This window comes from Corvus brachyrhynchos, unplaced genomic scaffold (genome assembly GCF_000691975.1).
Source record: "Corvus brachyrhynchos isolate BGI_N302 unplaced genomic scaffold, ASM69197v1 scaffold279, whole genome shotgun sequence".
NCBI classification, from domain to species: Eukaryota; Metazoa; Chordata; class Aves; order Passeriformes; family Corvidae; genus Corvus; species Corvus brachyrhynchos.
Window position 1 is genome coordinate 6,573,195 of NW_008246060.1, and position 17,884 is coordinate 6,591,078.

The 17,884-nt window shown below is 39.4% G+C and overlaps 1 protein-coding gene and 1 long non-coding RNA gene across 2 annotated transcripts; one reads left to right on the top strand and one right to left on the bottom strand.

Moving 5' to 3' along the window:
- Positions 1-491: 491 nt before the first annotated feature.
- On the top strand, positions 492-7,925 carry LOC108449651. The gene is made up of 2 exons (XR_001865909.1): positions 492-4,899; positions 5,985-7,925. It is a non-coding gene; the product is annotated as an uncharacterized LOC108449651 (long non-coding RNA).
- GHITM (growth hormone inducible transmembrane protein) lies at positions 7,820-16,626 on the bottom strand. The gene is made up of 8 exons (XM_008642806.2): positions 16,437-16,626; positions 14,824-14,923; positions 14,481-14,592; positions 13,073-13,214; positions 11,930-12,038; positions 10,641-10,829; positions 9,903-10,074; positions 7,820-9,078 (listed from the first exon to the last, which is right to left on the bottom strand). The coding sequence occupies exons 1-8, from the start codon at positions 16,563-16,565 to the stop codon at positions 8,991-8,993; spliced, it is 1,041 nt and encodes a 346-aa protein (XP_008641028.1). The 5' UTR covers positions 16,566-16,626; the 3' UTR covers positions 7,820-8,990.
- Between the last annotated feature and the right edge of the window lie 1,258 nt (positions 16,627-17,884).

The window sequence follows — 17,884 nt, forward strand, 5'->3', positions numbered from 1 at the left end:
AGCATGCCAGGAGGGACTTTTTACAGTTCAGTCAATGCAGAGAAAAATGAATGACAACAGAGCAGCAATGTTGTTTTTATGATCTCGATGCCTTTTCCTGGTCTTAAAATCAAGAGTCATACATGGTTAGAAGGGGAAAAGGGATTTTACCTTGGTATTTATTTTAAGGATCCTTAGGTGCACACGTCCAGGTCATGTGCATCGAGATGCACCCCGCCAAGTGTATCCCCAAAGATCGGGTATAACATTATAGGTTCTACTAATGAGCATATCTATCAAAGATTCTCCAATGAGAGGCTCAAGTGAGCCCCCCTCCCCAAGGAACCTTCCCCTGGATGGTTCTATCTTGGTTTACAGAATGCATTCAGGAGAGGACCTTGGGGTCTGGGGCACACTGATCCCTAGCTATGAAGCTTCTAAAATGTTGAGTCTCTCAGCTTGACAAACAAGTCTAAGAATGTAGGCAAAAAGCACTAGGAATACAGAAGTTGTAAAAAGGTATAACAGGGGTATAAAAGAAAAGGCAAAAAATCTTCATGGCATCAATCTCAGGCTTCTTTTGAATATTGAAACATGTATGTGTGAGTCCTCATTTTGTACTTTTAAAGTCAACACTTTTGTTGGTTAACACAGAATCAAATAACATAAATCCCAACATAAACTGAGCATGTAAAATGGAGCTGGTCAGCCTACTCACAAAGGTTTGCAGAAGATCTGAAATGTCAATAAGGAACATGAAAGGGTTGGTAGGAGAGTAATTTTTCTGCAACATTCAATCAGCCTGAGTAGTGGTAGCACTGAAGCAAGTATCTCACTTGGTGACTACAGTATTTTATCTTCATTACACTTTCTGAGAAAGTTCTAGGCAAGCTCACATACTGGGGGAAGTGAGTGAACGGCTGTATGGGGCCTAGTTGCCAGCTGGGGTTAAACCACAACAATACCCAAATTATTTTTCATGTCTTTTTAGCCTTAACTAGAAGCATCACCTTCTCTTCCTGTGTGCATGATAAGAAATAAAAAAATGAATACAGAAAAGTAACCCGGTATGATGGGAGATGGACTCGCAAAACAGAACCTCATCACATGATGGCTACTGACATTTCCAACTATGCTCATTTAAACAAAAAAGTGCTGGAACGTTAAATGTACTACAGGTGCTGCCAACACCTACCTCAAATCTCCCCATCTTTCTTCTGCAGTATTTACAACATAATATTGGCAACTGAAGTATTTACAAAGACTTGTTTTTCTAAATATACATAACCGCACTGTAACTTTACCAATCACCCCAAGCAAGAGAACAGCATGTACCAACTGAATGCCCCACTTGTTTTCTGTGTGGAAGAGGCAGGCTCTTACTTGGTCTCCTGTTACAGCAATCCAAGCCTTCCAGCTACTGTGATGGGAAATGAGGCACACCTGTACAGTCATCACCGCGCACCCAAAAACCCCAGAGAGGGGTTTCACTGAAACAAGAACAGATGCCCATTTTTTCAAGGACAGCATCTATTTGAGGGTTTGTGCTGGCTTACTGGCAGGCTGGTCTTGGAACGCAAAAAGAAAACCTGAAAACTTTCTAAAACTAAAATACTGTATGAATTTATCAGTAGAAGTTATTGGGGTGAGGATATTGTAAGCAATTTATTTATTTTCACCAAGTGAGAGGTCTAGTTGCAAACCTCGAGAGATTCCTCTGAGTAGGTATTGGGGTCCATGCAATATGTCCTGCTTAGCAGTTTTGAGAGCAAACACAGCTGAGGAAGATTTTTTTTTCTCCTAAATGGAAAACTTTCAGAAGAAATTTAAGTGCTTTATATCTTAAAATTTCAGACTGTAAAAGTTGATCAATGCTGTGGCTGAACCCTCTAATTCTTAATGCTCTGTTTCATATGCTTCTATGAATGCTAACGTTAAAGGAAACGTTAAGCAAACTGAAAATGGAAGACTAGCAGCAATGACCTAGCATAATCTTTAGACTTGTCCTGAGATAAAAGTCTTTACCAAACAAGGTTGCAGAATATACAAAATAATAAGACAGAACTGTGTCAAGGGCGTGGCTGGAGACTGGAGATGGAATAAAAACACAGATTACTAAAGAGCCTGCTAACCTGTGCCCTTAGAGGCTGTCAGCTGGAAGTCTGAGGCATCTATATGATAGTCTTCTTTAAGGCATTGATTTTATGAAAGGAGCAATAGCTGCTGTACGTCTCTTCAGTGGAAAAAAGGCTGGGAAGGAAACTGAGTGCAGAGATATTTCTGAATCATCCAGGCAAATAGGGGATGCATCCTGAGATTTGCATTATGTTTGCATTAATACCTGGTGTTCAAAAGCCACATAAGAGGCTCTCAAAATCTTAAAGAAAGTAGTTTGATTTCTTAACATTAAATTAAGGCATGATCCAGAGTCCTCTTTTGTGCTTGCCAAAAAGAAACTAGATAAACTCTTAAATTTGCAATCTTCATAAAGTCATTATTTCTGGAGTTGGTATGTTAATATAACATTCATTAATATTTTCTAAAGGTCATGCCATTCTAAAAAGAATCTGCATTTTGTTTAAGAAAATTTCTTTTAACCAGGTTGAAGCAGCTGTTTGCAACATAAGGAGAATAACACAGTTGGAGCAAATGGTCTTGTTAAATTTAGAGCTAAATGAAACTAACTTTTGAGCTGTGAGAAGGGAGGAAACATTAAGAACTTTCAGGATACAAAGTCAATTTAATCCAACATAGACAAGTTATGATGAACCAAGCTAGTTATCCAGGAGCATGTGCTGGACTGTTTTTGAAGGAGGGAACATAGTGAAGAAACTGAAGGCTGTACTAGGAGTCACTATATGAAAGACAGTAATGACAACATCTACAATACATTAACTAACAAAGAGAATGAAGAGCGAGGTTATAATTTCTCCTAGCAGCCTATACTGAGCTGATAAAACACTTTTAAGACTGTCCTGGAACATGGTTTATAGCATCTTTGACACAGTTTTTTCAGCAAGTGTCCTGACACTCCTCAGATTGTACCTGCAAGTAAAAGCCTCTGCAGAGCTGCCAGCTGGTGTGTCTGTGAGTCTCGTGGGTTGTTCAGGGTGTCAAGCTCTCTGTGTTCACTCCATTCTCCTCACAGGTCACTGTCCTGGATAGTCCTATTAAAGTGGAACTTGCAGCTCTTCTTATTTTGCTTAGTTTTAACTTTTCTCCTGCTGGCAATGTGGTAAAGGTGGAACAACACACGCTTCCCCTTTCCCCCTATTTACTTAATGTGGTCTCTCTCTAGCTTTTCAAAGTCTTAAATGTGATGAGGTTTATAGAGGTTGCTGTAGGCTCTTAAACAGCCTAATGAAACGAGGCAAGGGTTCAGGCCAGAAACATTTACATTGGATGCAGTGCTCAGTGTGCCATGCATGATGGAAACATTTCTTTCTTGTGGTAGCCCAGTCTTCTAGTTCAGGCAAGATGTGATTTAAGAGACTGTTTTTGACAGTTAATCTGCCAGAGCTCACACTTCCATGACGGGGTGATGAGAGGAGCTGTGTAACCTTCTCATTATGGAGTGTAACCTTCTCATTATGGAGGCAGATCTGTTCCCACTGCATGTTACTTCCCCCAAAGTAGGGAAAAGATAGGCACCTAAGCAGGGAAGGTTATCCCTCTTGCCACTTACCATGGCTCTAAAGGATTCGTCCTTGTTTCACTCCGCACTTTTTGCTTTCTCTTTCAGAAAGATGATAAAGGATATGCAGTCTATCTGGTCTTCTGTACAAAGTAACTAGTCTGGTTGCCCAATGCTTAGTTCCAGAAAACTTGGTAAGAGGAAGTGAAGTGGTACACTGACAGATGTCTGGGCAGGCATCTCACTCTTCTTCCTGAATAGATAAGGTGTTTACTTCAGCTGGCAAGCCTCCAGAACAGAAAATACTGTGCAGATGTCAGCCCCTAGGCTCTTGGAAAGATCTTGAGATTGTTCTTAAAATTCATCTCTTTCTTAAAAACTTGAATAAGCCCTGTCTCTGCTATCTGATAGGAGGTGGTTGCACAGATAACAATGATAATAAATAACAGTCTTTTGTCCTGATGCTGTTACCTGGCCATGTCACTTCTGGTTATTCTGTACAGTGTAGATATGCTAATCATTTAATACAAGCAACATTAGTTGGTAATAATGTCCAGAACTTGAACTAAGGAATGGAGAGGCTAAAGATCTTTCCATTTCTGTAGGGGTATGAATCTCAACTTTTCTTCTTCCTGCCACCTCCTACAGAGAGGTATTTGAGGAGAACGTTCTATTGTTTATTCAGTGTCAGCTTGCTAATCCCATGATCCAGTTTACTGAGCACCATTTCAATGCATTGAACACAGTCTGTCCCCCAAAGCATTTATGGTTACCTCAGTTGTACTTAATGTGACTAGGAAGGAGTAGAAGAAAAAAGACTTCATCATCAGCAATGGCTTACTTTTAGGTAGGAGTTTGATGGGACAGGAGAACTCTCCTGAAGCTTTTAAGAGACCAAGTTTTGCATGAATCCATCTGTTTATAAGCCATAAATGACAGAAGAGTGAGATTTTTGCATTTCAGGTTAGCTGGGAGTTCTTCTCAAACCCTTGGGACTCAAATATAATTTGTAAACACGTGGAATTTTGTTTGCTTACATTGTCTTTGGCAGGAAGAGGAAATCTGATCAGTGGCTCTTGCTCCTACAAGTTCTTCAGAAGTCCTGAAGGAATGTAGTGCTACAAGACATGCAATTCATGTTTGGTTTTGCAGTTTGTTGGATTTTTTAAACTTACGGCATCATTTTTCTTAGAAAAGATGATGATGGATGAGGACGTATTACACTGCCTGGGAAGAAAAAAGTGATCCTCATCTTTGAATGGACCATCACTACAGTCAGGAATAAGGTGAGTTGGTAGGGTCAGTAGATGTGCAACACCCTGTGTCCAGTCTAGGTGCGATGATGCAATGATTTTAGACTTGCACTCAATAAAAGAAGACCTGTAACTCCAAGGCCATTACTTTGATACATTATCATACCTCTGCTATCTCACCATTGCAGTGCTGCTGCGTTACTGTCTCAGAAGAAGTCTGGTACATCCATTGATACCCAGACCCCCACGCCATTTATAAAATGGGATAGTTAGTATTTTTCATGGGAGTTATAGTTCCAGTTAAAATTTTAATTAAATTTCTCTGATAGTGGTTAGAAGCTTTTTGTTTTCTTCCCTATCCCACTTAAATTTTTTGTTGGCCAACTTTCCGAGAACATGATGTCATGCTTTTTCTTTAAAGGAAACTGTGATAATTAAAAAAACAGTTTCAGTAGTTCTTTTTGGTGTTCTTCACCAGCAAGAATACAAAGTATAATTATGTAATACATAACGTATTACATGGTTGCTCATTCATACAAGGAAAAACAAACACCACTACATTGCAGTAAAGGCTTAACTCCTGCGTACAAGCTCATAAAAGAAATGCCTTACAGCAGTACTAAAGATTGATTCAGAAGCTTAATGATGTCTGCAGGAGCACACCTAATGGTGTCAAAACTGAGTGAAGGAATTACCAAAGATGGTATTTTCTGGACCTACTCCTATTCATCATTGGCAAAGGAGAGGTGGTTAGATCTAACAGCCAGCACTCTCAGACGTGTTAGTTTTGTGTTTCAACAGCATCAGTTCTGTGTCTTACTTGGTAGAACAGGGCAGGTGAATGCTGGACTGGTGCCTGATGTCACACCTTGTGCCACAGGGTCACATGCCTCAGCTGCCCCTCCAGTGCCAGGTGCCAGGTCTGAACAGCCACCCCCACTGTGGCTGCCAGACTGATGGATCATTTCCCGTGTTGCAAGAGTCTGTCTTGCTTTCCCCATCTCACTTTCTCACGACGACTAAAGGTCACCAAGATGGCTGAATATTGAAATAAAAATCCAGTTCTTAAATACTATGTTGAGGGGTTATTTAAATGCATTCCTCTTTTTTATTTCCAGATGGTCTGTTTCAAAATTTGAAGTGAACTTATGGCAACAATTTCTGAATTCCAAGTTTGCTATAAACTGAAGTTCAAGGAAAATTACGCTGCATTACTGAATTATTTTCAAATATTGAAGAGTTAAAAAAAAAATTGTTCTGCTCTTTAATGACAGCAAGAACAGGAAGGAATAATCTTCTTCTTGGGACCAATTCAAGTTGCATAAAGACACCAGGCATGCCCTGTTACTGTGCTATAGGTGAACTGTTCTAAAGGTTTTATGAAGGTAGTGCGCATTGCCTGACAGCCTTCGGCAGCATTAGAAGTGGGGCAAACTGGATGAAAATTGCAAAGCTAATTACATTGAATAATTTAATGAGGTGAGATCTAAACTTCATGTTGCATTCTGCTATGCAAACTTAAAATACGTGTCAGTCAGATCTGGCATTCTTAATTATACTAGCTGACTGTGAAGGACACTTCCTTACGAAAATAACTGGTTTATGTTCCCGATAAAATTCAAGTAAATGATTAAATATTATGTAGCCGCTTATTTAGATGATGATTTAAAAGGAGAATTACTTGAAACATCATGAAAATCCTTAGAAACCAGCTATAATCAGTAGCAAGGATCAGAATTTAATTAAATTGTGGACTAAACATAATGTTTATGCCTTTAATGTCCTTTAGCACACACAGTAAGGAACTGCTGTAAAAGGTGGGGAATTTTTAGCCAGAATCGATTTATGTCTCAATGAGTCATGCCTGGACCTGCAAGAAAACCCACAGAGTTTTATGACTGTAAGAAGGTGTGCCAGGTGTCACTGACTGTAGTACTGGCTTTAGATTTTCATCTTCCATCAAATCAGAGCTGCCTTAATTAAGATAAATCTTAACTTTTGACTTAAGACTTCAAACGTAAAAGAACAACACTTTCTTTCCTTTTTTGGAGACCAACACTAGGAAAATACTGCTAGTGCTGTCATCTCATCCACAGAAGCCAAATCACACATTTCCACAAGATTGAGCACAAGTGATGCTCATGTTTCTTCAGGCACTGTTTCTCAAAAGGTTATTACATTTCCTGTTGGTCAGGTCCCTTTCCATGCAAACACCTCCTGTAAGCAGTGTGTTGATTTCTACACCTCACTATTCCAAACAGTCCACAATCCCTCCCTTGGTTCATAGTCAACCTCTAAAACTTCAGCCTCAGAATGTAGACAAAAGGTCTTTAGTAACAAGCACAAATGTTCAAATTTTAAGACAGCTCCCTGTAGATTTCAGAATTTGAGGACAAGCACACTGCTGTGTTCAGCTACAGTAACAGTATTTAGAAATTACGGGTATCAAATTGCTTAAAAAGATAAAACTCTCTGAACAGGCTACTTACAACTGATATGATCCACCAGAGATTTCTTCCTTCTAAGGACTAAAGATGTCCCTCCAGCTGTAATAGTGCCAGGAACTAGACTGTGTTTATAGTCTTTGGGCACAAAGGAGCTGCAACAAGGTTCTTCACAATCCACTCTTTCTTCCCTCTGTTTCAAGAGTCAAAAAATACTACAGTGTGTGACAGACATAAAAGCAGCATTGGCTGCAACAGTGGCCAACAGGTTACACCAACAGAACAATTCCAAGTATACTCACTATCCTCCAACTGGGAAATGCCCCCAAAAAGGTGCTAGCCAGTGAAACTGAGCATCATCTTTGCAGATTTTTTCACAGAAGAATATATACGCTCTTACAAAGGAAATTGTAACCATAACCAAGAAAATATTTGTACTACTCTTCACCAAGTTTTTAGTTGCAGAAAAAAATATTTCTGTTAACACAGGGAAAGTCAAAGTAATCAGCTTGTGAGGCTAGAATTTTATTGTTCATAGGTCAATACATAAACATAGCATATTTACCAGAAACTGAAAATCTGAGCTGTTGACATTAGGTCAAAATCTTCTTGGCCCAAGAACTCACCTTTTATTCCAACATATAGCAATAGAGTTTGTAAAGTATAAATTTCTTACTGTTAAACCAATTTCACTGATAGGGAACATATCTTTTAGACCAAGTTTAACCTATAAATTTGGAGAAGAGTTAAACAGACTAAAGCACACAACAATATGACAAATTTATGATCCTGGGGTTTACAACATGCCATCCTCAGTTCCCAGTTTCTGTGCCAATTGTACAAGCTTCCAAGAGACGACCATTAGGAGCTCTCTTGAAGGAGAGACCTTCATCCACAATACAGAAATTAAGCCATCAGGATAAAGACACAGCTATATTGCCACTCAACAGTTTTATACATCTAGTATCAAAATAAGCTAGCTATTATAGCCAGTCAACATTAAAGCAAGGAATTCTCATGTCTTTCTCCAGAAAGAGACTGAAGTTCATATGGGACAAATGCTGCATAGTTCCCACATCTTGTCTCCTTTAGACTTTTTGGTCAGCTAACCTGTCAAATCCAATGCATTTCCGACAACTACTTAAACCTTTCTGAAATTTCTGCCCAGGCCAAAGTCATGATTGCATTTAGTGCCATATGCAATTTACTCAGTTCTTCTGAAGATGTCACTGAAATAAAATTCATGAAACTTAACTGAAAATTGATGCATCTAAGCAACATCCCATGAAGTAGCTTGTGCCCCTATCTGCCAATGGGATACCAGCTCAAAAATGACTTCCTTTACTATGCAACAACAGTAAAAAAAAAAAAAAAAAAAAAAAAAAGTAAGAGTTGAACTGCCATCAAACCCATTAAAAAGCAAATAGGACTATTTTATTCATATATTAAAAATAATTTACTTTCCCAAAATAATGTAGCAATTAGAAGCAATTCAGACTATTTTAAACACAGAGCTGGAAAGTGTTTGAAGAAAAACTAAAGACTGAATCACATTGCACTGAACCAATATGCTGAAATGCTTTAAAATTCTCACTTGGAGCATTACTGCTTTAACCATGAATGTTTATTTAATATGTGCACTAGGTAGGTTGTCAATCAGTTGCAAAGGTGAGTCTCTGTTTACTTTTTCCTGCCACCTCCACCACCTGCAAGCATGGTGGCCACACGAATGAAGATGTTCAGTGTATCGGTGTAGATACCCATGCATCTAGGAAACAAGAAATCACAGTTAGTACTGTTCAACAGACAGAATTATTTGGTGTTTCACACCATTATACTTCATTTTAAGAGCCTGCATGAACCATCTGTAACAAAAACCAGCTATGACTGTCCTCAGTGCTTTGTATGTCAAAGAACACCTGTACTTTTTTCTACCACCTCTGCCAGCAACAGCTATTTACAGAAATCCTAACAGACAGTATACTGCTCTCATACAGGAGCCTCTGCTCTTATAATGAACTTTGATCTGTTTATCTCCAAGAATTTTGAAGAAGGTGGGTATTATTCTAAATTAATTAGACTAAAACAGAACCAAGGAGGTAAGAATTCACCTAGAATCAGACAGACATGTATAAAAAAGTTACTTATTAGAGTTGGTCTTTACTGAGAGTCAATCCTTCCATCCCTATCTATCACACCATTGCAGCTTTTTTATTTAGTGCCAAAGACTAATAAATATTAAATGACTATGGAAAGGTTAACTTTTTTTTGTCTCAACTGATGCTGACAGTTCTTTTCAGAAAGCAGCTATAAATTCTGCCAGCAGTGCTTTAGAAAACAAAAATGCTTTTTAGAATGTACTGCTGGAGGCATGTGACACCACACACTCAATTCTGTTTCTCACAACAATTTCAGTTTTAACTTTAGTAGCTATTTTCTAATTGTTGTTTTCAAACCCTGTGATTTTTCACATTTAACAGCAATACACTTTTGAACAATAAACAAAAGGCTATTTTTAAAGCATACTTCAATCTAACTTGAGGGAAATTCTTACCCAGACACTGAGCTCAGCTGTGCTAACAGAACACTTACGCATTGATGGGGTCGTATTTAGTCACTCCGTAAAAGGGCAGAGTTTCTGCCCGTTTGACCACCAGCTGTGTATCATAGAGCAGGAACATGCTGAAGAGCACCAGGCCACCATAGACTGCTACCGAATACAAGCCAGCGCCAAAAGCAGAGGTGGGAGGCAAGAACATGGATCCTGGAGAGGAATGCACAGTAGTGTTAAAGGTAACTGTGTGTATCTGCTACTCTGAGTCAGGTCAAACTTCAGTCACTGGAGCACACATTTTTCAGTAAGCAATCAATTCTCACTTTGTGGTATGTTTTTGATACCAAGAGTTTTAGCATGCACACTGAATATACATACACAACGTGATCCAGTAATTTTGAACACCCTAGGGAACTGTGTATTTTTCTTCAGGTGAAAGAACCTGTGACTACACCAATGTCTCAAAACACATGAAGGAAAACAAGTGGATCAAGAACCAAGATTACATTTACTGCCTTCCATACTGACTGGCAGTAACTAAAATACAAGGCACCGCTATCGGCTGTTTGTCAGATTAACATCTGCAAGAACCGTAACTTCACATTTGTTTTCAAGAACAAATATGACAGAGTATTTTCTGCTGTGCTGGAGTAGCAAGGACTGTATTTAAGGCAAATCTTAACTATACAGACCAGCCTGCAACTAACTGTGAATTGCACCTTAGTAGCTTAACTGTAAAAACTACTTTGTATGACAGTATTGAAACAGTATCTTACCGATTGAAGAGGCAATAACAAAGCCTAAGCCTATGCCAAGTGGTCCTCCCATGTTCAGGAATTTTTCACTTGGAGCACACATGGCCACAGTTGAGAGCCCCCCGACGATTCCAGCAGTGTACCAGGCAGCTCTGATCAGCAGAGGACCCCCAAGGAAGGCCAGAGGAGCCACCACTGCACCCAGGACACCTAGGCAAAGGAAAACAGAACACATATAAGACTTGGAACACCACATGCCAAACCCACTTGATTATTTCATCTCCAATCAGATGGCATGGCTCAAACTGATCCACGCACGACAAAACACCAATGCACTTGATTGTGCTCTTATCTAGAAGGGAGCACAATAAATTAGCAACCTGAAATTCCACTTTGTACTTTCATTTAGCACTGGAATACTTCAGGGAGCTCATCTTGGGGAAAAAACGACTAACAAAAGTCAACGTACTGATTGTTTCAAAACAGAGCTGGTAAGAAGAGATACTTAGCACAGACTAATCAACTACAAAATGGCATTAGGAGCACGCAACACTGAAAAGCAGGACAGATTTCTGATTCAACAACTGCTTAGGCAAGTAAGTAGTTTTTTGCTAGAGTCTCGTAGGAAATGTCTATCTAGTCATTAATATCACATTAGGTTGTTTCGCTTAATAACAATCACTACAATAAACACAACTTCTTCTTGGCAGACATGTTAGCTCTGGAGAGGCAAATATGATTCCAGTGCCCAACATCCACATGTCTTTTCTGAACTACAAAATATTTCTGGCAAAAAAGTTTTGAAAAATGAGAGCCACTGTTACCTGAATTAGCTATCGTTAGTGAGAAATTTATCTGTGCTCACAGTTTAAATACCTGAGGGACACATCTCAGAAGTAAACTGATACTAAAATCTCTTTTTTTTCCTAGTCAGGTTTTCAAATACTTCCTATCCTGCACAGCTGAAGAATGGTTACTGTAGGCAAGAGTGCTTGCAGAAGCTGTAGTATTAGCAGGCAGTCACAAAACCAAAGCAGTTATGAAAACATCTAGTTCTACCCAATGTGGAGTATACATACCTCAAATTTAACTTGAGCATGACTTTTAGATTATGAAAAACATTAGAGTTCTGTTAAGGACACTTAAGACATCTTTCCCTGACATTCAGGAGTTCTTGTTGATCTCTGAAAAATCTCAACTCTCCTATAGCAATACATAAAAATTTACTTTAAAGCCAAAGTTTTGTTAAAGCAAGCATCTGGTCACACTGAAGCACAGACAACTCTACAACAAACACTAAAGCCACATACCTGAATGCATCATCCACGCTGCATGTTTAGCTACTGGATTATCTTCATAGGATATGGACCTGACCAACATTCCAGCACCAATCATAGCTGCAAAAGTTGCACCAATTGCCTGAAGAAACAGCATTACAGAGTTGGCATATGGACATATGGCCTCCATTCTTATCTCTTAGTGTAAAAGTCAACACTGGAATTCTGAAAACAGCAACCTAATCACAGTTGGGAGTATTCACTGATTTTATTCCTGTAAGGTTACAGTCAAATCTTTGCAGATCTTAGCCTGCAGTAATTTTCATTTTATTTTTACCCAGTTTTCTAGAAATCTAAATTTAATGGTTAAGTTGGCAACAATCTCTTGGCTGTGTAAAGTAAGAGAAGGAAAACCCATAGTTCTGCCCCTCACTCTCATGAAGGCACCTAAAATGTGTTAGCCTTCCTTCTTTTCTTGTATGTTTCTCCACCCAAGGCCAACACCTAGTTTACAGGCTTTTGCTACCAATGATTTAACCTCACTGCCTCTTCTTACTGATGATTTCAAGCAGAATCATCCAGCATCTACCAAACTGGTCAGAATTGTACAACTTTTATCACCAATGATGCTTTATAAATCTCCCTAAGTTATGTAGGTGTTGGAATTTAACTGTTATTGTTTCACTCCACTTAACACACTGAATATGTACTAAACCCACCAATGTTGTTTCATCCCTGGCAAACAGTAGACAGCTTTCAAAGAGCTACATAGGAGAGCACAGGGAGGAGTAAGAATGCACAGGGACCTCCGTTTCTATTTACAGACAGCAACAGAAACTGTGCCATTAGCTTTAGGTAGCTATTTCTAAGAGGTTCTTACTTCCATATATACAGCTGTTAAGGATAGCACAGCGGTTTTTTTGTCATGTAGTTTGTCTTTGACAAACCATCAAAGTAGTATAGAAAAAGGATGTTAGAATGTGACTAGAATCCAACTCTTACATCACAAAGTATCATTAGGATACCTGAATATTCTTTATGGATAAGGATGCTAATGCAGGGTAAAGTTTGCCTTACTTTCCACCAAGTAGTTCACATTTTGCATTTTTTTTATACCAACCATTACATTAGGGGGCATTTCTCAATAAATACTTTTGTTTTTATAACAAAGCTTACCAGCCAGGAGCCCTTTGTCATGAGGTTCATGAGTGCAGGAGATCTGCTCACTGCTGCAGCAGACAGAACTGTCATGCCAATGCTGCCCGCAAAGTACATGTACGTAGACTGAATTCTGTCCTTCACATACTGTGGCCAAATACTGAAAAATAAGCAGTCATACAGAGCTGTGCAGTTATCAGGTTCAGGATGGAGAGCAGCTAAAAACACAGTCAAGCTGTTAAATGCATTTGTAGCTATGGATATAAGGGAGATTTCATAATAGTGGGTCTAGCAACTTCTGCCACGAGTTTAAAATGGGGACTGAACTTGTCAATCTTGCTGGTTTAGTCTAATGTTAACTCAGTAGAAACACTAAAAATGATAAATAATGCTAACTATAATTCAATTTGAAGGAAGAAGCATGCATTGAAAACAGAATAATGAATGCTTTTAACTACAGAAAAAATCTCTTCTCACCAGAAGAGACTGGTGTTTAAATAGAACAAACTGGTTTCAGGAAAAAGGTCTACAGAATATGTACGGGCAGCCTGCTGAGCAGCTCACAAATTGCTGAGTCACAGTGCACATGATTATCTGACACCACAGGACACAAATGTCATTTTGAGAGCTCTAACAATAGCAACAGACCTGGACATAAGTGAGTTTCTGCAGTATCATTTGCTCACACTACAGACAAAAAACTTCTCTGTTAATGCTAGATTTAAACATAGTGCACACATTTTTTCCCATTTCACTCTTTTGACCTGTTATTCAAACCTCGTGGAGAAAAAAAATTAGACACAGCTCTATGACAAGCTTCTCATAGACACAAATAGCACACACAGTATAAATGCAGACAGCCACTTCCAAATACAAATGCAAAATAAAGTAAAATGTCTCCAACACACATTTCTCCCAAGCCCATGCTTATTACTACCCATCTTTTAAGTCTAAGTATAGTTTTGCCATCAGCCAGGTTTTTTTTGACCAAAAAGCAATTCACCAAAATTTTAAGAAGAACATGTTTGTCAAAGCTTAAGCCAAGATATTGTGTTTAATGAAAACTTTTTCCAACAGCTGTATTAAAGTTTAATGAGCAGTCTTACAGGAACACTGGGGAAACTGGTCTCAGCAATGCTTTTCAGAAGACCACACTTCCTAAGTTATCTAGAGCACACCTCGTAAGACAGATTCATATACTCTTCGTGTAAGATTTAGCAAAACAAACTCACTCAGGTTACTATCCATTTAAGGCCGAATAATTCTAATTTTGCTTTAAAAACCTGCAGAAACATAGGTGGGGGGGTCTTCTCTTCACAGCTTAGAAAAGCATAAGCTGAGTGTACACTGGGTGATAGCAGCTAAAGAAGAGACAGATAAAGAGGAGGAGATTTGCTTCATTAGAGAAGTAAGCCATCTTACTTACGCAGCTCTTTCGATAGCTCCAATCTCACTGGACATGCCCATCCCATAGTAGCAGAGGGCTCCCAGGCCAACAGCAGCCCCTCCAGCAACAATGAATTTCCCCAGGCGATCAGCTGTATAAATTAATAAAAAATATACACTCTCATTTAGGCTCCTCCTTGGATAGTTAACAACATCCTCATGTGAATTTTGATCTATCTGCAAGAGCTGATCCATGTTAGTCTTTTTCTTAAAGTTCCACTTTAATTTCAAGTCAGTTTCAACGGTATGAAGGAAACATGCCTTCGAGGAAGTTTTAAGTTAAGTTTCAAAGATTCTCAATATTTAAAGCAGAGCTACTCAACCTTTAAGTGCAGTTTCTGCAGATGGCTCAAATGCTGCTTCTTTCACTTCCTGGCCGAGTTTTCCACGCCTTGCACCCGTTCTTACTCTGGTGGCATAACTCTGTTAAATTCAGAAATAACTTAAGAAATATATAATGAAATAAAATAGAAGATATTCTTATCAACTTACTTGCTACACTTAAAATTGTTAATCTTTTATTAATCTGTGCTTACTTTCATATATACGAAGCAACTGTGCTCAAGGAAAACAAGTGAACATCCAAGTTTAGGAATCTTAGTGAAAAACATCCACATATTCTAGAAGTACAGAACCAGTGTAGTGAATTCCAGAAGCTGGAATTTTCAGCCTGCATTTCTTCTACTCTAGTCCCACCATACTAAACACTGCCACAAGCCTTTTTGTTAAATATGAAAACATAACGTTTACTTTTTTAGTTTGTAATAAAGTATTTTGTTTCCTATGTTAAAACACTCTTCATGCAAACACTTTAATGTAAAAAATATTCTTGCACAATACTTATGCTCTACAGACACTACAGCTGGAAAAGCAGCACAATTTTTTTTGCTTTCAAGTCTAAGATGGATTTATAGAACAAACCTTGAATAAAGGCCTAGAAACTCAAGGTTTTTAAGGCTGACAAGCTCCAAGTAATTATAGTATTCTACTCAAAGTCTTAGTGAGTTGCAAGAGCAACACAGAATACACTCATATTTAACTCCAAGAACAACTTTTGAAGTCTTCTGACAATTTTTTACAGGATTTTTTAAACTAAAATTGCATCTGAGCAGCCAAGGACTCACATCAAGCTGTGAGTTTGTTTCAACACTAAAACACAAAACCTACAAGCATTACTCTCATCAGCCATTAGAGCACTACAGTTCAGGTTTACCAGAGCCCTTCAGTTTGGTTGTGTTTAGCAACTAATGAAATCCAGCCCAATGCTAGAAAACTTACACAAAAAACCCTCAATGCACCTACGAGCTTAAAATGCTTAAGAGGAAAACACAAAGGAGGTGAAGAATTGCCACTAGCACTTCCATCACAGAGACAGAAGAGCAACAACAGCCCCTAACAGTTGTGAGTTGCAGGTCTGTGACTTCCTCTCTCAATGAAGAATAAACAGTGTCTCAGGATAACGACAGTCTGGTTTTTAAAAAAGTTGGTTAGACCTGTGATTGTCCTGCCATAGCTCAGAAATTGCTCTAACCTAGGTTACAGCTCTAAACACACACTGGGACTAAAACAATTGAAAAGTGTTTATCTTAACGTTATAGTTAAGACTCTAATTTGGGAAGAGGGAGACAGGACAAGAATTTCTGTTCCTCCCACCTTACTTAGTAAGGCCTGTCCATCCCTAACTACCTCTTTTAAGCTCTTTTGCCCATTAATTTCCAAGACACAGGTCAGTCATTGGAACAGAAGATTTCACTTCAATTGCTCTAAAACCCCTGAGCAACATTCTTCCTTCAGTAAATTAGAGCAGGTACCTCAAACAAGCAGAAGGCTCATGTTCATTCAAAGCAGGTACTCCACGCAAAGTGATTCTTTTGGCAATACACTCAACCCTTTAAAATACGTGCAGTCAGGGCCATCAGAAAGAGAATTACCTTACCTGGCTAGGCTGCCACAGCCTGTATGCTTTTATAGTGGAGCTCCTCAAGGCTGGGGGAGCCTGAGTAAGGGTGGGGCGGATAGTCTGGCACGGCAGTGCCCTCAGGCACACCAGCCTGGCAGCCAGCATGGTTGCTGAGATAACTTAATACACTGTGTTCCTGCAAATGCACAAGAAAATGTGGTTTACTGTTTTGTTACAGGGCTTTCAGACAAGGTACACTTACTACTCATTCTCAACTACAATAAAAGTACTAAAAAATCCCAAACAAACAAAAACTTGTAGTAAAATCAGTTTTATCGCTAAAGTACTATAATAGAAGGCAGAACCTTCTTAAATACACTATTTAACCTTGCTTTACCTGTGTGTCTCCCAGTTTCATCAGAGACTCCTCTCTCACAATTTACTCAAAAAGAGGAGAACATGCCACTATTCATACATATGAATTAAATCAACACCCTTTACATACTTACATTTGAGTTACTTTAGCAACTAACCTTCTTTTTGAGACACAACACTGCATGACTACTCTGCTCTCCAAACTTACTTAAACTCTATCTAAGCCTAAACCCAAATGAGCAAACAGCACAATATACAGGGTGGGAAAACACTTGGAGAGAGATTGTAAGCCATGCTTTAAAGAATCGGTTAGCTTTATGGGCACAGCATTCAGTCAGGGTCACAGCCCAGAACACAAGCTCAGGTCGTCCTGAGCAAAGAGAACAGTGACATCACTCAAGGGTAAATGGGCAGCACCAGCAGACCCAGCCTGTGTGTTCCACTGGGAGCACGAAAACTGCCAGCTCACTGCCACAAATGGTGCACGTAATACGAAAAACCCCAAGGCCTTGGAGGCACGTGTACTTTAACTACAATTACACACAACCCCTCATCTCACAGAACACCCCAACTACCAGTGCCTTTTTTCAAACGACCGCTCATTCCTTACGTGTGCAGTGTCCAATAGAACCTAAGAGTATTCTAAAGAAAAGCAGATTCAAGCACGGGTGAGAAACAAGCACGCACAGCGCTGCTCAGCTCGCATTAATCACAGAAGAGCGACAGAGAACATAATCCGGCTGCTAAGAAGTCACTTTGCTCTGCGGCGCAGTTACGAAATGCTGCTTTTGTAAGTGGAAGTAGTTTAGGAGGTACATCCTGATTGTGCCACTAAACGCAGCTCTTCCACTGGGATGACACGGCCTGCAGGAACTGACAGGGCCAACTCAGTGATTGTAACTTTTCTGTCTGGAAACTAGTACTTAGAGCAAGGTAACTTCAAGCGCTTCGTCAAGAGCAAGGAGGGCAGAGACCCGAGAGCTAAAACCAGAACAACACTCCCACATATCAACTAGCAAATGCGTAACGTAGCGCTGCAGTCACTGCCGCACCACAGCACGCGGAAACCCCTCCCAGCCCCGGCAGGGCGGCGGCGACGGTCGGCGCCC

Bases quoted from the DNA above. Each gene is read 5' to 3' on its own strand.
- GHITM (XM_008642806.2), bottom strand. From the start codon at position 16,565: ATGCTGGCTGCCAGGCTGGTGTGCCTGAGGGCACTGCCGTGCCAGACT. The intron at 13,215-14,480 runs GTAAGTAAGATG...CTTATTTTTCAG, and splicing joins GGAGCTATCGAAAGAGCTGC to TATTTGGCCACAGTATGTGA. The intron at 10,075-10,640 runs GTAAGATACTGT...ATTCCTCTCCAG, and splicing joins TGTTATTGCCTCTTCAATCG to GATCCATGTTCTTGCCTCCC.